The sequence below is a fragment of the Lucilia cuprina genome, chromosome 6 (assembly GCF_022045245.1).
Source record: "Lucilia cuprina isolate Lc7/37 chromosome 6, ASM2204524v1, whole genome shotgun sequence".
Lineage (NCBI taxonomy): Eukaryota > Metazoa > Arthropoda > Insecta > Diptera > Calliphoridae > Lucilia > Lucilia cuprina.
The window spans coordinates 39,644,984-39,663,129 of record NC_060954.1 but is presented as its reverse complement, the minus strand read 5'-3'; the positions used below and the strand labels follow the sequence as shown (position 1 = coordinate 39,663,129).

Sequence of the window (18,146 nt, the reverse complement as noted above, 5' to 3'; positions counted from 1 at the left end):
ATACATAATTTTGTAATTTTTGTGAAAATTTACACATTTTGTTATTTTAAGTAATTATATTATGTTTCAATTCACACACACATATAGCGATTAAATAAATAATTAATTTTTATATTAATACTGTTAGCACTTAAGATTTTCTTTTAAATATTCGCTTTTAAATTCTGTATTTTTCCAATTTCATCAAAAATTTTTTCTATGTTCTTCATCCGAAAAAAATCGCAGATGATTTTGACATTTCAATATTGTTTATGTTTTTGACCAGTGATGGTAATTTTGATATTTTTCTGTAATATTGATGTCAGTTAAGCGAAATATATTTCAGTTGCTTAATGGTATTCTAGCGATTTTTTCAATAGTAAAATTCAACATTTTTTGGTGTTTTGTTTATTATTTTCTTAATTTAATTTACAAAGCTGTATATATTTTTAATCGTACTCTTTGCATTGATCTAATTTAATTAATAAAAATATTAAAAACTAAAAAACGCTACATTTATGTAAACACCAATTGATTTAAAGTTAGCATCATTGTATTGCCATATGCTAACGTTATCTTTGCCATTTGCTTTACACTGTTATTCTAAACAAAGATTAAATAAATGAGAATTTAACCGCTGTATTGTTGTTTATAAGTACGAAAAATAAATCAACCGCTTTATCAGAAGAAAAAAATCGATAATAAAACTATAATCATTCATTAGTAGAGTTTTAAGTAGTAGTTAATTTAGTCGGAATAAATAAAATGTTAAATTTAGTAAAATGTTTATTTATTAGTATTATATTATGTTTATATATATCATATACATTAGCTTCTAATGGAGATCGTACCGGTTTCTTTAATCATTGTCGCCAAAATTGCGAAAGACAAAACTGTTCGGCAGGTAAGAAAAAAATTTATTTGTGTTTAATTTAATAATGATTATCTTTTAATTACTTATTTTAGATGGTATAGATATTCAAGAACAAGCCATAAAGTATTATCAACAGACTGTATTCGATAGATTATTACAATGGTCTTGTGTCGATGAATGCCAGTATGGATGTATGTGGCGTACTGTTGAGGCTTTCCGGGATAGAGGATGGCCAATACCACAGTTTTATGGCAAAGTTTGTTAAAGTTTTTGTTAAGTTATTGGATTTCTAATTAAAAATATTATTATGTTTACAGTGGCCTTTTGTACGCTTTTTGGGTTTACAGGAGCCGGCCTCGGTATTGTTTTCCATTTTCAATATAATTGCTCATTTACGTAATTTACGAAAATTTCGTAAAAATGTTCGTCCAGATAGTCCTTGTTATAAGTTATGGCATGTTTTTACAGCGGTAAGTTACAGTGAAAAAAATCTATATTCTATTCTTTAGTCTAGTATATAGTATAGTCTATAGTTTAGTCGTTATTCTAGTCTTAGTTTTTAGTCTAGTTTTTATAGATTTGCCAAAAATAAATAAATATTTACAAAATTTCTAGGTATCTCTTAATGCTTGGATATGGTCAGTTGTTTTCCATGCACGGGATTTTCCTCTGACAGAACTATTAGATTATGTTTTTGCCTATTCCATGGTTTTGACTACACTATATTGTATGGTGATGAGGTGAGTACTCAAAACTTATCAAATACGCTTTAAAAAAGTAATTCATAAATCATTTTGCATAATACTTTCAGGATGTTACATCAATATTCCTGGCTTTTAAGAGCTCTTATATCGTTGGGCTTTTTAGCGTATTATATTAACTATTTCGCCTATATAAGTGTGGGACAATTTAGTTATTCCTTAAATATGACCACCAATATAGTAACAGGTAAAATACCATACTATTTTTTATATACGAACTTCTCCACTAAGATTTATTATTCATATTTCACAGGTGTTCTAAGTGCTATGGGCTGGTTTTTGTGGTCCTTTAAAGTACGCAAACAACGTCCCTATTATCGTAAAATCTTGGGTTTCTATTTACTATTGGGTTTTAGTATGAGCCTAGAACTTTTAGATTTTCCACCCATAATGTGGATATTGGATGCTCATGCTTTATGGCATTTGGCTACAACATTTATAACTTCATTATTGTATAGTTTTGCCATTGACGATTGTCAAATGTTGCGCAAAGAAAAATATTATGAATTAGGAGCTTTTAATAAGGAAATTTAAGCGTAATTTAATTATTGTCATTTTACTGCTCACTATTTATATTTTCATTAGGTATGTACTTTTTTAATGTATGTATTTATTTTTTTTTTTAATTAATTATTTGTTAAATGATATTAAACTAAGTATTTTAAAGTTGTAACTAAACGTAATTTTGAATAAATTGTGATCGTTTAAAAGTTTGACCAAAAAAAAATAATTTATTATTAAAGAACGTTAGTTTTAGAGTAAAAGGTGTGATAGAGACATATTTTTGAAACGAATTAGTTTCTTCTTCCTAAGAAGTATCATGTACTAAAAATTAAATGTTTTCTATATTGATTTCTATATAGAAAAGTAGTTTTCATGAAAAATAGCTCAGTCAGTACTTTTATTTGGAAAATGTCTTCCGAAAGCTATTAAAAAAGCCTTAAGTTTTGGATATTTATTGAAAAAGGATCTTCATATTATCAAAATTGCATTTTTAACAAATTGTATTAAAAAAATAAAATTATTTATTAAAGTCATATTATTATTTACATTATAGTATATATGTATTACATTTGTCCACATTGTGCTATTAAGACTGGCAGTTTTGGTTTATTATTTGGACCCGTTGGAACATTTTCAATTTTACGCATAATCAAAAGACCATCTAAAACTCTACCAAATACCACATGTTTGCCATCCAAAAAATTACACTTAGCACATGTAATAAAAAACTGACAACCATTTGTATCTTTTCCACTATTGGCCATCGATAAAAGTCCAGGTGAATCATGTTTTAAAGTGAAATTTTCATCGGCAAATGTATTGCCATAAATACTCATAACACCAGTACCGTCGCCCTATTAATAAAAAGCTAAATGTTATAATCTTATTAAAAACATATTAAAATATTAACTTACATGCACAAAATCTCCACCCTGTATCATAAAATCTTTAATAACACGATGAAAACTGGCACCTTTATAGCCTAAAGGAACACCATCGGGCTGATATTCACCGGTACAGAATTGACGAAAATTTTCCGCAGTTTTGGGTACGGTATCGGCAAATAATTCAAAAATCATACGTCCTATTTCCTTAAATAAATAGAAATTAAAATGTTAACTGGGTAAAAGGAACATGGTATTAAAGAAATCCTATATAACTTACTGTAGTGCCCACAGAAACATCAAAAAATACTACAGGATTATTGGGATTTCTTAGTTGAGACTGTATTTGATTCCAAGTAGGCATTATGTTTTATTAATATTTTTCTATTATTCTTAAAGTAAACAACTTATAATACTTAAACTTTTCACAAATAAATGCCGGTGCTTGGTCAAAAATTCTTGTTCTTTCGTTTTGTAAACGTTTTCTAAACAAAAAAATGTTTACGATATTTGTTTACAGCGGTTGATTTTGATTTGTTTAGCAACTCTGCTTTTGTTTTAAACAGCTGTTGCGTTTGTTTTTTTGGCACGTGTGTAAAAAAATATAAACATTTAAAATTTTGTTTACAATTTATAAAATTGTAATATTTATTATATTAGTATAAAAAAGTATTGTGTAAAATTATTAACTAAAAATTTAACAAGGTAAAGTTTAGCTAGTTTTTATTGTATACAACAAATTGTTGTTATTTTTATACGTTCTTTTATGCTTGCTTGGGCATTGTTTGAGTCTGCTTCTGTCGAGGATTCCTAAAATAGATAAAAATACATATTTATTATTAATTATAGTATAACATAACAAATTAATATAAATTATTGTTGTTATTGTTGTTTTTTAACTAATAAATGTATTCAGATATTTGGAAAAATTTATGCTTTTGTATTATTGCAGAAAAATGATGCATTATCGCAAGGGTGAAAATATAGAAAAACAATTGACAAAAGAAGAGCTGCCATTTGAAGACTTTTTACCTAAAGGCACGGACTTTCTATGGATGCATGTAAGCATATATATATATGGCAAGTAAAAGTGAATAAAATACTAATTTGTTAAAAACAAACTTAAGGTTAATGGTGGCACTAAAGTTAATAATGTTATAACATATGCCAAAAATGCTTTAGACAAAGGAGAATACAAAAATATTGTATGGAGTGGCAATGGCGGAGGTGTAGTAAAAACAATATCCTGTGCAGAAATACTAAAGAGAAGTTATCCTCTTTATCAAGTTACTAGAATGTGCTATATAACGTAATATTAAACAATAATTAAAATTAATGAAAATACACATTTCAATATTCTTTGTTTTGCGACAGGGTTGAGGAACATTGGAAGCCACAAATGGAAGGTTTAGAGGAAATAGTGGCCAATCGACAAATTCCCTCATTGCATATATTTATGAGCTTGGAACCTATAGATGATAATGTTAATGGGTATGTTAAGTAACAGTATATTGCTGTAAGCATTAAAATCTCAATTCCAATTAAATTTCTTGCAGCTTACAAAAACCCAATACTACAACAGATTTTTGGGTTTACAATAACAATCAAAATCATCCAGCGACCAGTTCAAATAACAATAGCAATCATAGACAGCGTAATAGCAACCAAAGTCAGCGAAGACAACATCCAAATCAAAATAGAAATTCGCAGCAACAACAACAACCACGAACACATGCATCAAATAATCCCGACACTTCAAATGAAGCCGGCCATAGGGAAGGTGGTAATCAAACAAGAAAGTCTAATAACAATAATTCAAAAAGAAGAAGACCTAATCAAAGTCGTGATACACAAAATGCACCGAAAAAGGAAACTAATACTAATCAGCATGAATCAATGGAAACTTAATAAAGTTAAATTAAAAAAGTTTATGATATTTTTCAAGATATATTCAATTAAAGTGATCATTCTGTGTTTATTTAACAAGCTTAGCAGTTATTGCAGTTAAAGAAATATCAAAGTTATTGGAATCAACAGTGAGTATTAAACTGTTTTATATAGTATATGAAATTTTGATCAAATTAGAGTTTTTGTATATTTTATTAATATTTGGAAACTTTTGAAATAAAGTTTAATTATAATCATACAAATAAACCTTTAGCTGTAGACATAATGCAATTTTCTTAGGTGCAGAATTTAGGTTTCATTAGGCACTTTGTCGAACATTACAAGAAAGATATCATGCAATTAGGTTGCTGCGCTCCACTCCAATCAGATTTGCATCCCGCTTTTTCCTCTTTCTCAGATATATGTATAGTGAAGTATTAGGACATGTTTTTGTATAAACTAGAGAATATTTCATTGGCTAATTAGGTCTGTTATATGGGTTAGCATGTGCTTAAAACATAGATCTTCTAACTAAATTAACGACTATGTGCATAGCTACCAGATTGAGTTTAACTGACAAATGGAACATTTGCTTCAGTAAAAATCAGTGATCTTTTGTTTGAGTTTTCACTACCTGCAATAAAAACCAGATAATTTAAATGATCCAGAGCATTGGTTGAGTAAGTACACTTGCTCGATCGCAAGAGTGTTGTGGCCATGTCTTCATAGATTACAATTAGCTAATCTGGTGTCGGTCATTACTGGACACTGTAGATTTGAAAACCATGACTTCAGTAGAAGTTGGCAGAGTGCGGATAAATATAGATGTGCCTCATCTTCTTTATAATTGTTCAGCCCTCAAACCTATATCGACCTACTTTAGAGATCTATATTATCCTATGAATGTTCTATTAGAATGGCATATTGCATTTTTAATCTGTCAAAATGGGTGAGAACTGCATATATCCACCAGGCAAGACGTTATTTTTGAATCTGTCAAAAACGGTGTCAACTTCAAATTTTCACTATGCTAGGCATACTACCTCTCTATCAGGAATATCCATAAATGACGATTGGATCAACTGGATAAACAGTTTCGACCCCTGCAAATCACCGGGACCTGACTGTATTATACCTGCGGATTTGCAATACAATGCTGTCTCAAATGGTCTTATATCCCCGACCTTAGACATGAAGGGAAAATATGTTGAGACTGCATTACACTCGTTAGTATGTCATATTGAAAAGACAATAGCGCGAGGGGAATATACAGTTGTTGCCTTCCTGGACATCGAGGGGGCTTTCAACAATGTTCACCCTGAGTCGATAAGAACGACCCTAACTGGTCTGTGTATAAATCAACCAACAACAGCTTTCATCAAGAGATTATTGATCCAACAGATCATTATCTCCGAAATGGGAACAGCAAATGTCACAAAAGTGGCAAATCGCGTTACCCCACAAGGTGGAGTTATATCTCCACTTCTGTAAAACCTAGCGTTGAACCCACTTCTTATGGATTTTAGGTCTATGGGATTTATGGTAATGGCGTATGCAGGCGATATGTCTGTAGTAGTATTTGGCAAATATCTGGAAAATACATCGCGAAGGATGGAGACTGCACTCAAATCACTCAGCACGTGAAGCAACGTCTGCCATTGTCTTGTCCTAGCAGATCACAGAATGGGTCTGCTTGGTACCTATTTTCTGCACGACTTATCCGATCTATCGGAGGTCAATATCCGAAAGATAGAATCCTACTCAATAGAGACTCGTCTCCGTTGAAAAAATAGTGATTGCAATTAATGCAAAAGATTAAAACAAACCTCATTAGAGAAATTTCCCGTTTTCAAAAATGATCTTGCTTCCCTGACTTTAACGTTTAATGCTCTTTATCTTTTAGTTTTCAAGAAACATCTATGAGTTGTTTCTAGATAACGTGCGAGTAGTTTGAGTAAAAATTTTACTTGTATTTTGTTGCAATGGAACGTTCTGGAACCAAAAACCTTTATGTGTCAATATTATATTGGCAAATGTCTTCTCTGGCAACACAAATTGTTAGGTTAAAAATAAATGATTTTCTCATTCCTTAGGAATTAAAATTAAAACGAAATAATTGTTTCCCCTACCCAAACTTATATGCAATTGCTTATGTTTTGTTTATTTTTATTTCTAATTGAACTTTTTCTTAATTTAACGTCAATGTAAATTTAAAATAAATTTTTCATTTGACATTCGTCACAACAAAAAAAGCTCAAATCGTTATTTTTAAACTGATCACTTAGTTAGTCATCGATCATTAATGAAAAAATTCAATCGTTGTGAATTTCGTCACTAGCAAAAGAAAGACGAGCCCCTCAAGGTTTTGACGAAGACATAGTACAATAAAATTAATTTAACAGGTTGATGACAGTCTATAGCAATTGATTTTAAATGAAAGGAAAAGAAAATAATGTGTTTTACGTTTATTTAAACAAATATTATGTAAAAAAATAATAAATACTTTACAACAATAGGTGGTACAATTAATAAATTCTTAAAATGTGAATACATCATATGTTTTGCGAGTGAATCGATTAAGTTAATAGTGATATATAGAGAAAAAGGTACAAATGAATTGATTTCAAAACTGACCTGCAGTATTTTCTGTAGGACCTTGATATTTAATTTCAATATATAATTTATTTATTTTCAAATTCATTAAATGCAAAAATTATAAATAAATTAAAAACAAAAATAAATAAAATAGAAAAATGTTAGCTACATAATGCAATAAATAAATAAAATGTATGGAGGGAAGAGTTAAGGGAGCACAATACATAATACAACTTATTTTAAACTAAACTAATAAACAAAAACAAAATCTCTTAAGTAAATACTACTAGTATATTAATAGTATGTATGCAAATGAAATAAACATTTTGTTTTTAATTATACATTCTACTAAAACGAAAAAGAAAAATAATACTATTTTTTATGGAAACATTATTGTAGGAAGAAAACATATTCGAAATGAATGAATTATTTGAAATATTTTTTCAATTGCTTGCCTCATCGGTATCAACATCTTGTATGCCTTTCAGTTTATTTTGTTGATTATCGGCTGTGGCTTTTAGAAAACTCTGTAGCATGGCATTTGAGTCCACAACTAGAATGGGCGTACAGCCATCTTTAAGATGTTCACTTTGTGATTCATACATTTCGCGTGATATACTGCGTGTAAAAGAGAAACGTAGTGATTTGGTACGGGTAAGCTTCTTTTTGATTGGTGGTTTTCCTGTAATCGGTTGTGGTTCCGAGGGCATTTTTTCTTTTTCCGGTGTGGGTGGTAGGGAAGAGATTTCCATGGTTGCATCACGTAGTATATCTTCGGCAAAGGATTTAATATCTGTCCATGCATCGACTGGAAGAGAATTAATGGTGAAATTTGAGGTTAGAACAATTGTCACATAAAAGAACTTTTGTTTGTGTCTATTGATCAGTCTGCGGACCAGTGTATTGACTGATCTATGGACTAGCCTTTGAGACAGTCTATAATAGTTCTATTAACTACAGTATAGACTAGTGTATAGTCTAGTCTATGGATCAGTCTGTTTACTAGTCTACTGACTAATCAATTAACTAGTCTATGAGCTAGTGTATTAACTAGTCTCTGAGCTAGTCTCTAGACTAGTCTATGAACTAGTCTATGAACTAGACTATGAGCTAGTCTATGAACTAGACTATGAGCTAGTCTATGGTCTAATCTATTGTCTTATCTATGGTCTAATCTATGGTCTAATCTAGTATATTAACTTGTCTATGGACTAGTTTTTTTTACATGTACGTTACCTAGTCTATTGACTAATTAATAGACTGGTCCATGAGTTAGTCTATTAGATAGAATAGTCTGTTGATAAGTATATGGACTAGTCTAGTCTACGTTCTATGACATAGACCAGTCTCTTGATCTGTCTATAGACTAGTATAAGCACTAACTAGTCTATTGACTAATGTATTGTCTAGTCGAGTGAATAACCAATTGATTAGTCTATGAACTAGGCTATTGACAGGTATACGGTATAGTCTATTGATAGGTCTATGGACTAGTCTACAGTCATATATATTGACCAGCCTGTATAAAGTTAAAAATCTGTTTAAATTACTTACCAATATCTTTTTCTGTGGCATGTTCGTAAGTCACACAAAATCTGATAACATATTTGCCATTAACCATTGAAGGAATCATATGCATACGGCCTGAATGATTAATTTGAGCCAATAGCTCTTGATTATAAGTATCAGCAGCTCTAAAAGAAAACACATAACATTAAAATCCAAACTTGATGGATTAAATCACTATAATTCCTTACCTCATTCTGAAACACACTAAACCCAAGTAGACATCATTTCTAACCTCAAAACGTTCATCTTTACGAACCAACATTTCAAATTTCTTTGCCAAAGCCATATGATTACGTATATACGCCTGTAGACCCATAATACCATACGAACGGAAAACAAACCATAATTTTAAAGCTCTAAAACGACGACTCAATGGAATGCCATAATGGCGATAATCTATGGCCATATCATGTTCATGTTGCAAATACAGAGGATTTACATTTAGGGCGGTTTTTAAACTCATCACATCCTTTACCCACATGGCTGAAGCATCGAAATTTGTGAGTAGTAATTTATTGGGATTGGTATTAAAGGAATCGGCATAATCTAAACCCTCAGAAAATCGTCTCATTTCGGGCAATATAAAAGAGTTGCCAGCATAAGCACCATCTACATGGAACCATATACTAGGTACCTCTTTACAAACTTTACCAATCTCGACTAAATTATCAAAAGCACAGGCTCCAGTTGTGCCCACTGTGGCCACGACAAAAAATGGTGTTAGACCAGCATTGGCATCATTTGTAATGGCTTGTCTTAGTAGATCTACACGCATGCGACCTCTTTCATCGGCATCTATAATGCGCAATTTAACTAAAGCCATTTTGGCAGCCTTTTCCACTGACGAATGAGCCTCCTTACTAGCGTATGCTATTAGCTGGGGTAAAAATACACTTTCATGCATTTCGGAACTTGAACCTTTTAGTTTGTGTATGGCTCTAGAACGAGCGGTAATCATACACACTAGGGTACATTCGGAAGCGGAACCTTGTAAAGCACCACCACCTCTACTGCCGGGTATATCACTGATAAATGCCTTTGGCAAACCCAATGCTTTGGCATACCAATCTAAGACTATGGTCTCCAATTCTGTTGAAGCTGGACAAGAGGCCTAGAGAATGAAATAAGGAAATTATTAGAGTAAATTGGTTTAAACAAAAAATTGACATTTAAAGTTAACTTACCCATGAAAATCCTATAGATCCTATAGCGCTACTAAGCATATCACCCAATATCGAGGGAAATGAATTACCGGAGGGAAAATAGGCAAAAAATTTCGGATGATTCCAATGAACCACACCCGGCATAACTTTATTTTCAAAATCTTCCAAAACATCATCGAATTTTTCAGGTTTTAAAGGAGCTTCACCTGAAAGTTAGTTAAAAAATAGAAAAATTTAAATTATTTTTAGAACTCAATTTATATAAAAATAGTTACAGTAAAAACTGCACGAGATTAATGACTATATATAACTTAAATTTGGCAATGAATCGGCATTTAATTAAATATCTATCATTACCTCAACTAAATTTAATTTATTGTTTTACCACAAATAAAACAATTAAAACAACATACATACAAAAATTAACACATTTAGAACACAGTTCTGATCTGATCATCAAATTCATTATCAAGATCATGATGATCTATTTGTATTAATTTAATTTTTGGGTGGGTTGAGATCATTAGGTTTTTCATTTTGTTACTAATTTGTTTTAAATTATTTTTGGCAGCCCATTGTCGATGAGTTGTTAAGGAGAGAAAAAAAGAAAAATGTTTATTTTAATTTAGTGAATTATACAGGTGTTATTGAGATTTTGTTTTTTTTTTTTTCAATAGTTTTTAGTTCCTTCAATTATTTTTCATGTTTATACGAAAATTTTGTTCATTTTTTTCGAAAAGAAACATTTTTTTTTGTTTGAATGTGTATTAAAAGAAGTGAAATTGTTTAGTCATTTAGAAGACAATTGTTTATAAACATTTAAACAACCTTGTGAAGTTGTTAGCAGTTTGCAATATATTTATGTTAATATAAAATTGGCCACGTTTTAAATTGACCATTAAAGTGTGTTTTAGAGGCGCCAATTACTCATAAAGTGCCAAAGTTCTTACTAGAGTTTTTGGAAAGTTATTGATTTCTTTTTATTTACCGATGAATATAAAGAATTCATGTCTGCAGGGATTTTTAAAAACTATTATAACTTTTCAATAAACTTATTTTTGATCTAGATACTGACCCCAAATAGCCTTATACTATTTTCCTTAAAAGGATCTATATATCATTAAAAAAACTCGGTTCATCAAAAACTGTTACGCACAAAACTTATCAAATTATAAAGGCTACGTCACTGGCCTTAATAGTTTTCCTCGAATGTATCTATTTACCCCTGAAACATTAAAGTTGTCCGTTTAGCAATTTTAAAAACCGTAACGCTATCTTTAGAAAAAAAAACTTTATAGTCCGCGTTATTGGCCCTGTTTTCTATGAAAGAATCCATTTACCCTTCAAACGTTAAAATGTTTCGTTAAACAATTTCAGACTAATCCTCATTATCACAATGTCTGGTTATTTTTTATCTTAAGGTTAAATTGACACTTTTCATACAAAAAATATTTTTATCGGCAGAATAACTTTCGGTTAAGCGACAAACGGAGGTGGGGTTAACGGGGCTAATTGTCTAGAATTCAAAACTATGACGCCATCTTTCTTTCTTTCATTCAGAAAACCCTTGTTTATAAAAGAGTTCTCGTCCAATGTTCACAAATTCAGTGCACGAGGGATGTTATAATTATAATACCACCGTTCCTGTGATAAGATCATTGTGGTTTCACCCACTGTTTCATTATTCAAAGTTGCCGTTGGTTCTTTGGTTTTGTATTCCAAAGATCAACATTATTGAGTTCTCTTCACGTCACATTCGCGCTTTCCCTGGCGATTATTCCCTAGTAGCCTAGTGATTTTGCATTCCATAGATTAATATTATCGAGTTCCCTTCTCTTCACAGCAAGAACATTCGCTCTTTTTATGCGAGTTATTCCCTAGTGGTTTTGTATTCCATAGATTAACATTATCGAGTTCCCTTCCAGCATTGAAATTAATTCCTAGTAGCCTAGTAACCATTTGATTGCAAAGTTTACCTCTTGAAGCAATCGGTTAGTCTTATATTTAATCTTATCACCGGATATAATTGCCCTAATTGCCTTCTAGCTGTCATTCCGTTATTTCGGTAACTTCTGCCTGGAAACTAATGTAGTATTATGTTTCTGAGTCCATTTTATCTTATCGTCTTAAAATAACCAACAGTTACAGTTTCTGGCATGTGATCGAACACTTCCGCTGTTCAGTACGCCTAAAGTTTAGAGATATTCGATCGCATATTTTAAGGTTAAGTTTAAAAAATATCAAATTCTATATATTAAACTCAGAAATTGATTTTATCATTCGTTTTTAAAGACATCGAGTAATTAGGGTTCTAAATAGATTTTAGGATGATCTAGCCATTTTTGTCCGTCAAACTGTTTAAAATACGATAGGAGGAGAAAAAGCTTAAGTTTTGCGGCTGGTTAAGTGCAATAATATTGAATAGCGTAAAACACGTTGGCACCTTAACGCATGTTGTGTACTTCCACCTTAAGTATTGAAAATGAGGGAAATCGCTGCACACCTTCTGAAAATGACTTTTAACTGGCTTAAAAATACAAGTAGAGTTTTAAAATTTGACATAAACTAGTTTTCTATGAACCAAATCTATTGAATTTCATAAGAAACAATAGGTAACTGATCCTAAGTCCCGTATTAGACCTCTTACAGAAAATCTTGTTAATTAACAATAAATCGTTTAAAATTGAAGGTATTAAGTGAAAAAACACAATCTCTTAAGAATTTCTTACTACTCAGTTAAACTGAGTAGGGTTTCTTACTACTCAGTTAAACTAGGCTTAACTTGCTTGTTAGACTAAACTCGGAACAGATTTAGGCGGTCTTTAACCGATGATTGTGTTTTTCAGTTTTGGATTTAAGTTCAGTTAACTTTGTTAGTATTGCCAACTTTTTACTCAAAAACATAAATGATAAACAGCTGTTTTTTGCAAATAATACTTTTATAAAATGAAAAATTTTGGAAAAATGTTAAATAAACATTTAAAACAATAAGAAATAAAACAAAGTAAATCAGAAAATTGCAATTTACTTAAAATATTTAGTTTTTGTTCCTCCGAAATTATTGTTTTATTATTTTAGTTAATTGTGTTTTCTAACTTATAACTTAAATTTAATTGGTCAATAACACTTAGTTAAACTAAGATATTAAGTAAGACCTGGTTCACACTTGGAAACTTTTTTTGGCAAACTTTTGATTTTTGGGTGTGAGAGAAAGAAATATCAACCATTTCTTTCTCTCACACACAAAATCAAAAGTTTCTCAACAAAAGTTTCCCAGTGTGAACCAGGTCTTACGTTACTGTTTACTGAAAAACACAAAACATATGTTAAACTAGGTTTAAACAAAGAATGCAGATAATCTTTATTTAAAAAACCCGCCCTTAGTATTAAAAAAAACTTTCGAGAATTAATTTTAATTTAATCCCTAATACTTCACCTAAAGATTGGCCCTAAGAGTAATATATCTCTCAAAATAAAAATGGCAAAGATGTTTCCTTATAATTCTTATATTCTCCAAAATAAATTTTCTATTTAATGCAAACATTTTTCAAACTACAGGTGTCCTTTTCGTTCTCTCTGCTATTTCTCAAATTTTTTTCTTATAAACAAGTCAAACATTTTTATAAACTATATATTTACCACATGAGAAACATTTAATTTGCAACTAAATATTTTAATTTATTATCTTAACAATTTCAGGCTAAATAAATATTTTTACTAAAATACACGAGGAATAGAAATATAAAAATCTCTATTATTAAATTTTTTTTTGAAATTCCAAATAGCCAACCAACAAAAATCAAGAGTTTTGCGTTTTGGAAAATTTCACAAGTAATTATTGTTAATTTGTGTTGTTGTTTTTGTTTCGTTCGTTATATTGTTATATGTATTTCATTATATGAGTTTTTTTCAATTTTTTTTATTTAATAGTAAATTTAATTATCAGTTAGAAAAGAAATTTCACATAAAAATCTTAATAAACTAAAAAGGCCAACCTACGTAGAATATTAAATTGTTTATGAATTTTTGGGAATTGTTTTTTTTTCGTTAGTTTTTTTCCTATAAAAATTTCATTTGTAATTGATTGTTTATAATGAATGTGTTCAAAAAGTACGTGTCTATTTTGTAGGATGATCCTCAAAATGTATGGGAGTAGGTATACAAATATACAAAACAATTTGATTTATAATTTCTATTATTATATGAAGTGGTCATTTTTATATGATTATAGGATTGGAGTGTAACTATTATTTTATATATTCACAAACTATTTCGAAAGTTGTTGCATATTTTATAATTGACCTTTGACTCTGTAGAAAAAAGGGTTAAATTATATATATTTTTAATTATCTGGGTTAATGAAACTCTTAGAGCCAATCTTTAGGGTTTGAATTCAAATTAATCCTCGAAAGTTGGTTTTTGAGTACTCAGTTAGTTAATTTTGTTTGCTAGTTTAAACGCCCAATGTAGACATGAGCAAGAAATGCAAAAGTGTAAACAGCTGATGCAAAGAAATTTATAAAATTTTTATAAAAATAAACACTAGTTAGTTAGTTTGAAAGCAGGAAGTATATACATCAAATCCGAAGAAATACATAGAAATAGAAAATAAAACTATGTTTGATTTATTGACAAATTATAGAGACTTCACAACATGTTTTATTTACATTTTCTTCTTCTTTTTTTACAAAACATTCATTGTTTTGATAACAAACACGTTAACGTTTTCTTTTATTTTGTATGGCAACACTGCGAAGTTTAATCTTGTACTCAAAAACATAAAAAAGGGATTAAAGTCAAATTAAATTTACTTTTAGATTAACTAATCCGATTCAGGTGTAATTCAGGTCTAAGTTGGGGAACAACTCTCTCGTCATTGCCATTATTTCTTAAAGACGTTCAGTTTTTTGTTGTTGCTGACAGAGTTACTTCTCACCCCCACACTCATTTAATGCATTATTTTGTATAACTGTTCGTTATGCGTTGTCTGCATTAAATGCGTGTTTTCGTTTTACCTCTGCGAGGTCTGAAGTAAAAACGTAGACGAGATAATCAAATACGGCGGCCACTGGAAATAATGAAACAGCACAGATAGAGACCCTAAAGAGAAGAGGCCAACAGAAATATAATCACAACTACAGAAATGTAAAGCTTTCTATGTCATTGCCAGACTTTTGGGGAAATTTGATTCATATTTGATAGTTATTTAATAAAAGAGCTCAAAACAGGATTCTACTACTCTGATGCGATAAACGAATGTGAAGTGTTAGAACTATATCAGATCTCTATCTCAGAGAAAGATATTATAGAAATATTCCTACATTTTATTGTGTTATTCAATCACAGTGATTACAATCCGGGGTAAATGAGGTGTTACCAGTACCTTTAGTATGACTCTACATTTTCTTGAAATAATTTAACCTGAAGCTATTGTAGACCATACAGAACAAATCTTCGGAAAGTGCCTGTTATTAGAGAGGTCACTTCGGGTGAATGTGGACTACATCCAAAGAGATAAAGTTGTTTAATAAACTAATACACGATGAAATCTTCATTTCAGAATCAGGGTTTTTAGATCCATATACCGGTGATTATTGAACTCATATCCATGAATAAGAGTAAAAACATATCTTTTCATAATACTAATACACGGTGAAATCTACATTTCGAGATAATTTCAAGCATCAGAGGTATTAGGTCCATATACTGCTGATTTTTTAACTCATACCCATATACACGTATGAATGTGTCGTGTAATTAATAATAAGAACTTGTCGTATTTCAATCTACCGATTTCGCCTCTAAGTGCTGTTGCCGAACCTGTTACGTGAATGTAAATACAAAGGATATTTTTGCATCTCGACAATGGTCAAGAGATTACATAGCTCGAGTGGTTAAGAAAAGTACTTGTACATGGAACAACGGAACCATGTACAGCAATAACCTCTTGTGTATAAGATGGCGAGCCGTCTAATACTTGTACATAGACCATATTGGTGTAAGAAGTTAGTGAGTCCAACCTAGTGGTTGGAAAAGTACCACTCTTGGAACAGATTTCCTTTTTCTAGTACTCCTTCACAGTCAAGTTTCGTATAAAGCATTACAACTATGAGCGGCTACTCTCCCTTAGTAATAAGTTACAGAACTAGTTCCTTTAAAAATTACACATTTCAAAATTAAAACATATTAAACAGGTCATTTAATCGGAATTCATTACCGTAATACAATAGCAATAAAAAACATTTTGTGCTAATAATTTTTGAAATATTTAAATAATTCCATCAACTAAATTATAAATAGATAAATTATCTAAGTAGGTAAGTCCAGTTACCTAAAACTGGGGAAAATAAACTGATCACTTGACAAACACACTTTTTCTACTCTTTGAAATCTTAAATAATTATTTGCCTTAAATTAACATATCTGCTTTTATTAATATTCAAACACATTTCAATATTTACACAATTAATTAGCAAAACTATTTGAAATATCAATATGTACAATTAAATAAATTTATGAATGCATTTGATTTAAAAGACACTTTGTAATCTATAATAAATATTAAAAAAAACAATAAAAATTAACAAGTGGCGGTTTAACAGATGTGTGACATAAAATAAATTAATTTTATTGTTCTTCTTTTGCATTTTTAAATGAAAATACTTTTTAAAAGAATAAGCACGTGTGTTGTAAAAACAATTTTAATAAAAAGAAAATTTATTTGTTTTATATTATTTTCCACTTACTAGGCAGTAATTTTTTCAAATAGCCAGGATCTAAAGTTGGCGCCACATCACGCTGATCGATATTTTGGGCATAATTACAAATGTAATCGATCATTTCTTTGCCATGTTTTCTAAAATCTTCCACATTCATTTTGAAACTTTTTATTTCTTTAATTTAATTAATTATTAATAAATATTTGTTATTTAAATATATATTTTTTAAATAGCCTCTTTTTCTAAATAGTTTTAATTTTTATTTACTGCACTATATTTTTTTCAAAATACTTTATTTTTTTTAAATTCACTAGTTTTATTTTAATTTTTTTTCTTAAAATCCGTTTTATTTTCTTTTTTGTTTAAAAAATAAATATTTAAAATTGTGGTATTTTTTTTATCTAGTTTACACTTTGTGTTTTATATTAATTTACCACATTCGATGTTTCTTAACTGAATGATCAGTTTTTGCAATTGCAGAGATTTATATTAAAAATTTTAAGCTGTAGGAAATTTGACTGAACAAGAAAAATCACAGTGTGATCGTGTTGGTTTACTCTCTTTTTTTATTCTCTCTCGCTCTCGTTTTACAATATTTATTATTGGTATACAATTGATTCTACTACAATGAAGGGCAAAAGTTTTAAAAGTACTTTACATTTTTCTGTTGCAATTATTTTGTTTATATTTTTAATTATAAAATTTTTTGTATGTGTTTTTTTTTCTAAAAAATATGTATCAATTTTGAGAACAATAAAAAATGTTTGCAATTCCCAAAATTGAATATCATCTTTATATTTGCTGCCACTTTTTCTTCCCCTAAGATATTTGTAACATTAACAGACCAACAAATTTGTAACCCAGTAAGCTTTTGAAAGGATTGGGAACTAACTAACTAACTAACTAACTAACTAACTAATTAACTAACTAACTAACGTGTGGCATTTTTCACAGCGATCTCTTTCAACCACAAGCTTTTGTGACGACTCACCACCGCCCCATTGTGATTCTTACTCGTAGGTGGCAATTTACGTATATGGAATTTACGATCCAGTATACGTGCACTTTGCCCTAGTACTTGAGCAGTCTAATCTCTGAACATTGCTGCCTCCGAGTTGTCAAAGTATCACTTCCGATTACAACAACGCAAATGGAATGGTCTCTGTTGAGGCGGCAACAGCACCTCGAGGCGAAATTGTTAGACCATATTA

The 18,146-nt window shown here is 30.1% G+C and overlaps 4 protein-coding genes across 5 annotated transcripts; 2 read left to right on the top strand and 2 right to left on the bottom strand.

Annotated features, from left to right (window-relative positions):
• The first annotated feature begins 688 nt into the window (after positions 1 to 688).
• On the top strand, positions 689 to 2,212 carry LOC111679211 (post-GPI attachment to proteins factor 3). Its single transcript, XM_023440739.2, has 6 exons — positions 689 to 883; positions 946 to 1,109; positions 1,171 to 1,323; positions 1,469 to 1,593; positions 1,665 to 1,801; positions 1,868 to 2,212. The coding sequence occupies exons 1-6, from the start codon at positions 745 to 747 to the stop codon at positions 2,146 to 2,148; spliced, it is 999 nt and encodes a 332-aa protein (XP_023296507.2). The 5' UTR covers positions 689 to 744; the 3' UTR covers positions 2,149 to 2,212.
• Positions 2,213 to 2,624: 412 nt separating this feature from the next.
• LOC111679181 (peptidyl-prolyl cis-trans isomerase H) lies at positions 2,625 to 3,480 on the bottom strand. Its single transcript, XM_023440701.2, has 3 exons — positions 3,283 to 3,480; positions 3,033 to 3,209; positions 2,625 to 2,972 (listed from the first exon to the last, which is right to left on the bottom strand). Exons 1-3 carry the CDS (start codon positions 3,364 to 3,366, stop codon positions 2,682 to 2,684), a joined length of 552 nt encoding a protein of 183 aa, XP_023296469.2. The 5' UTR covers positions 3,367 to 3,480; the 3' UTR covers positions 2,625 to 2,681.
• A 173-nt stretch (positions 3,481 to 3,653) lies between these two features.
• Positions 3,654 to 4,980, top strand: LOC111679213 (ribonuclease P protein subunit p25-like protein). Its single transcript, XM_023440741.2, has 5 exons — positions 3,654 to 3,707; positions 3,955 to 4,063; positions 4,130 to 4,311; positions 4,377 to 4,493; positions 4,559 to 4,980. The coding sequence occupies exons 2-5, from the start codon at positions 3,959 to 3,961 to the stop codon at positions 4,908 to 4,910; spliced, it is 756 nt and encodes a 251-aa protein (XP_023296509.2). The 5' UTR covers positions 3,654 to 3,707; positions 3,955 to 3,958; the 3' UTR covers positions 4,911 to 4,980.
• LOC111679179 (aromatic-L-amino-acid decarboxylase) lies at positions 3,677 to 17,205 on the bottom strand. Of its 2 annotated transcripts, XM_046954650.1 has the most exons (6): positions 16,963 to 17,205; positions 10,238 to 10,422; positions 9,242 to 10,164; positions 9,039 to 9,178; positions 7,940 to 8,292; positions 3,677 to 3,812 (listed from the first exon to the last, which is right to left on the bottom strand). In XM_046954650.1, the coding sequence occupies exons 1-6, from the start codon at positions 17,090 to 17,092 to the stop codon at positions 3,726 to 3,728; spliced, it is 1,818 nt and encodes a 605-aa protein (XP_046810606.1). In that variant the 5' UTR covers positions 17,093 to 17,205; the 3' UTR covers positions 3,677 to 3,725. The 2 variants fall into 2 exon arrangements, with proteins under 2 accessions (XP_046810606.1, XP_023296467.2); XM_023440699.2 differs by lacking the exon at positions 3,677 to 3,812 and having other exon boundaries at positions 7,340 to 8,292; positions 16,963 to 17,204.
• Positions 17,206 to 18,146: the final 941 nt, after the last annotated feature.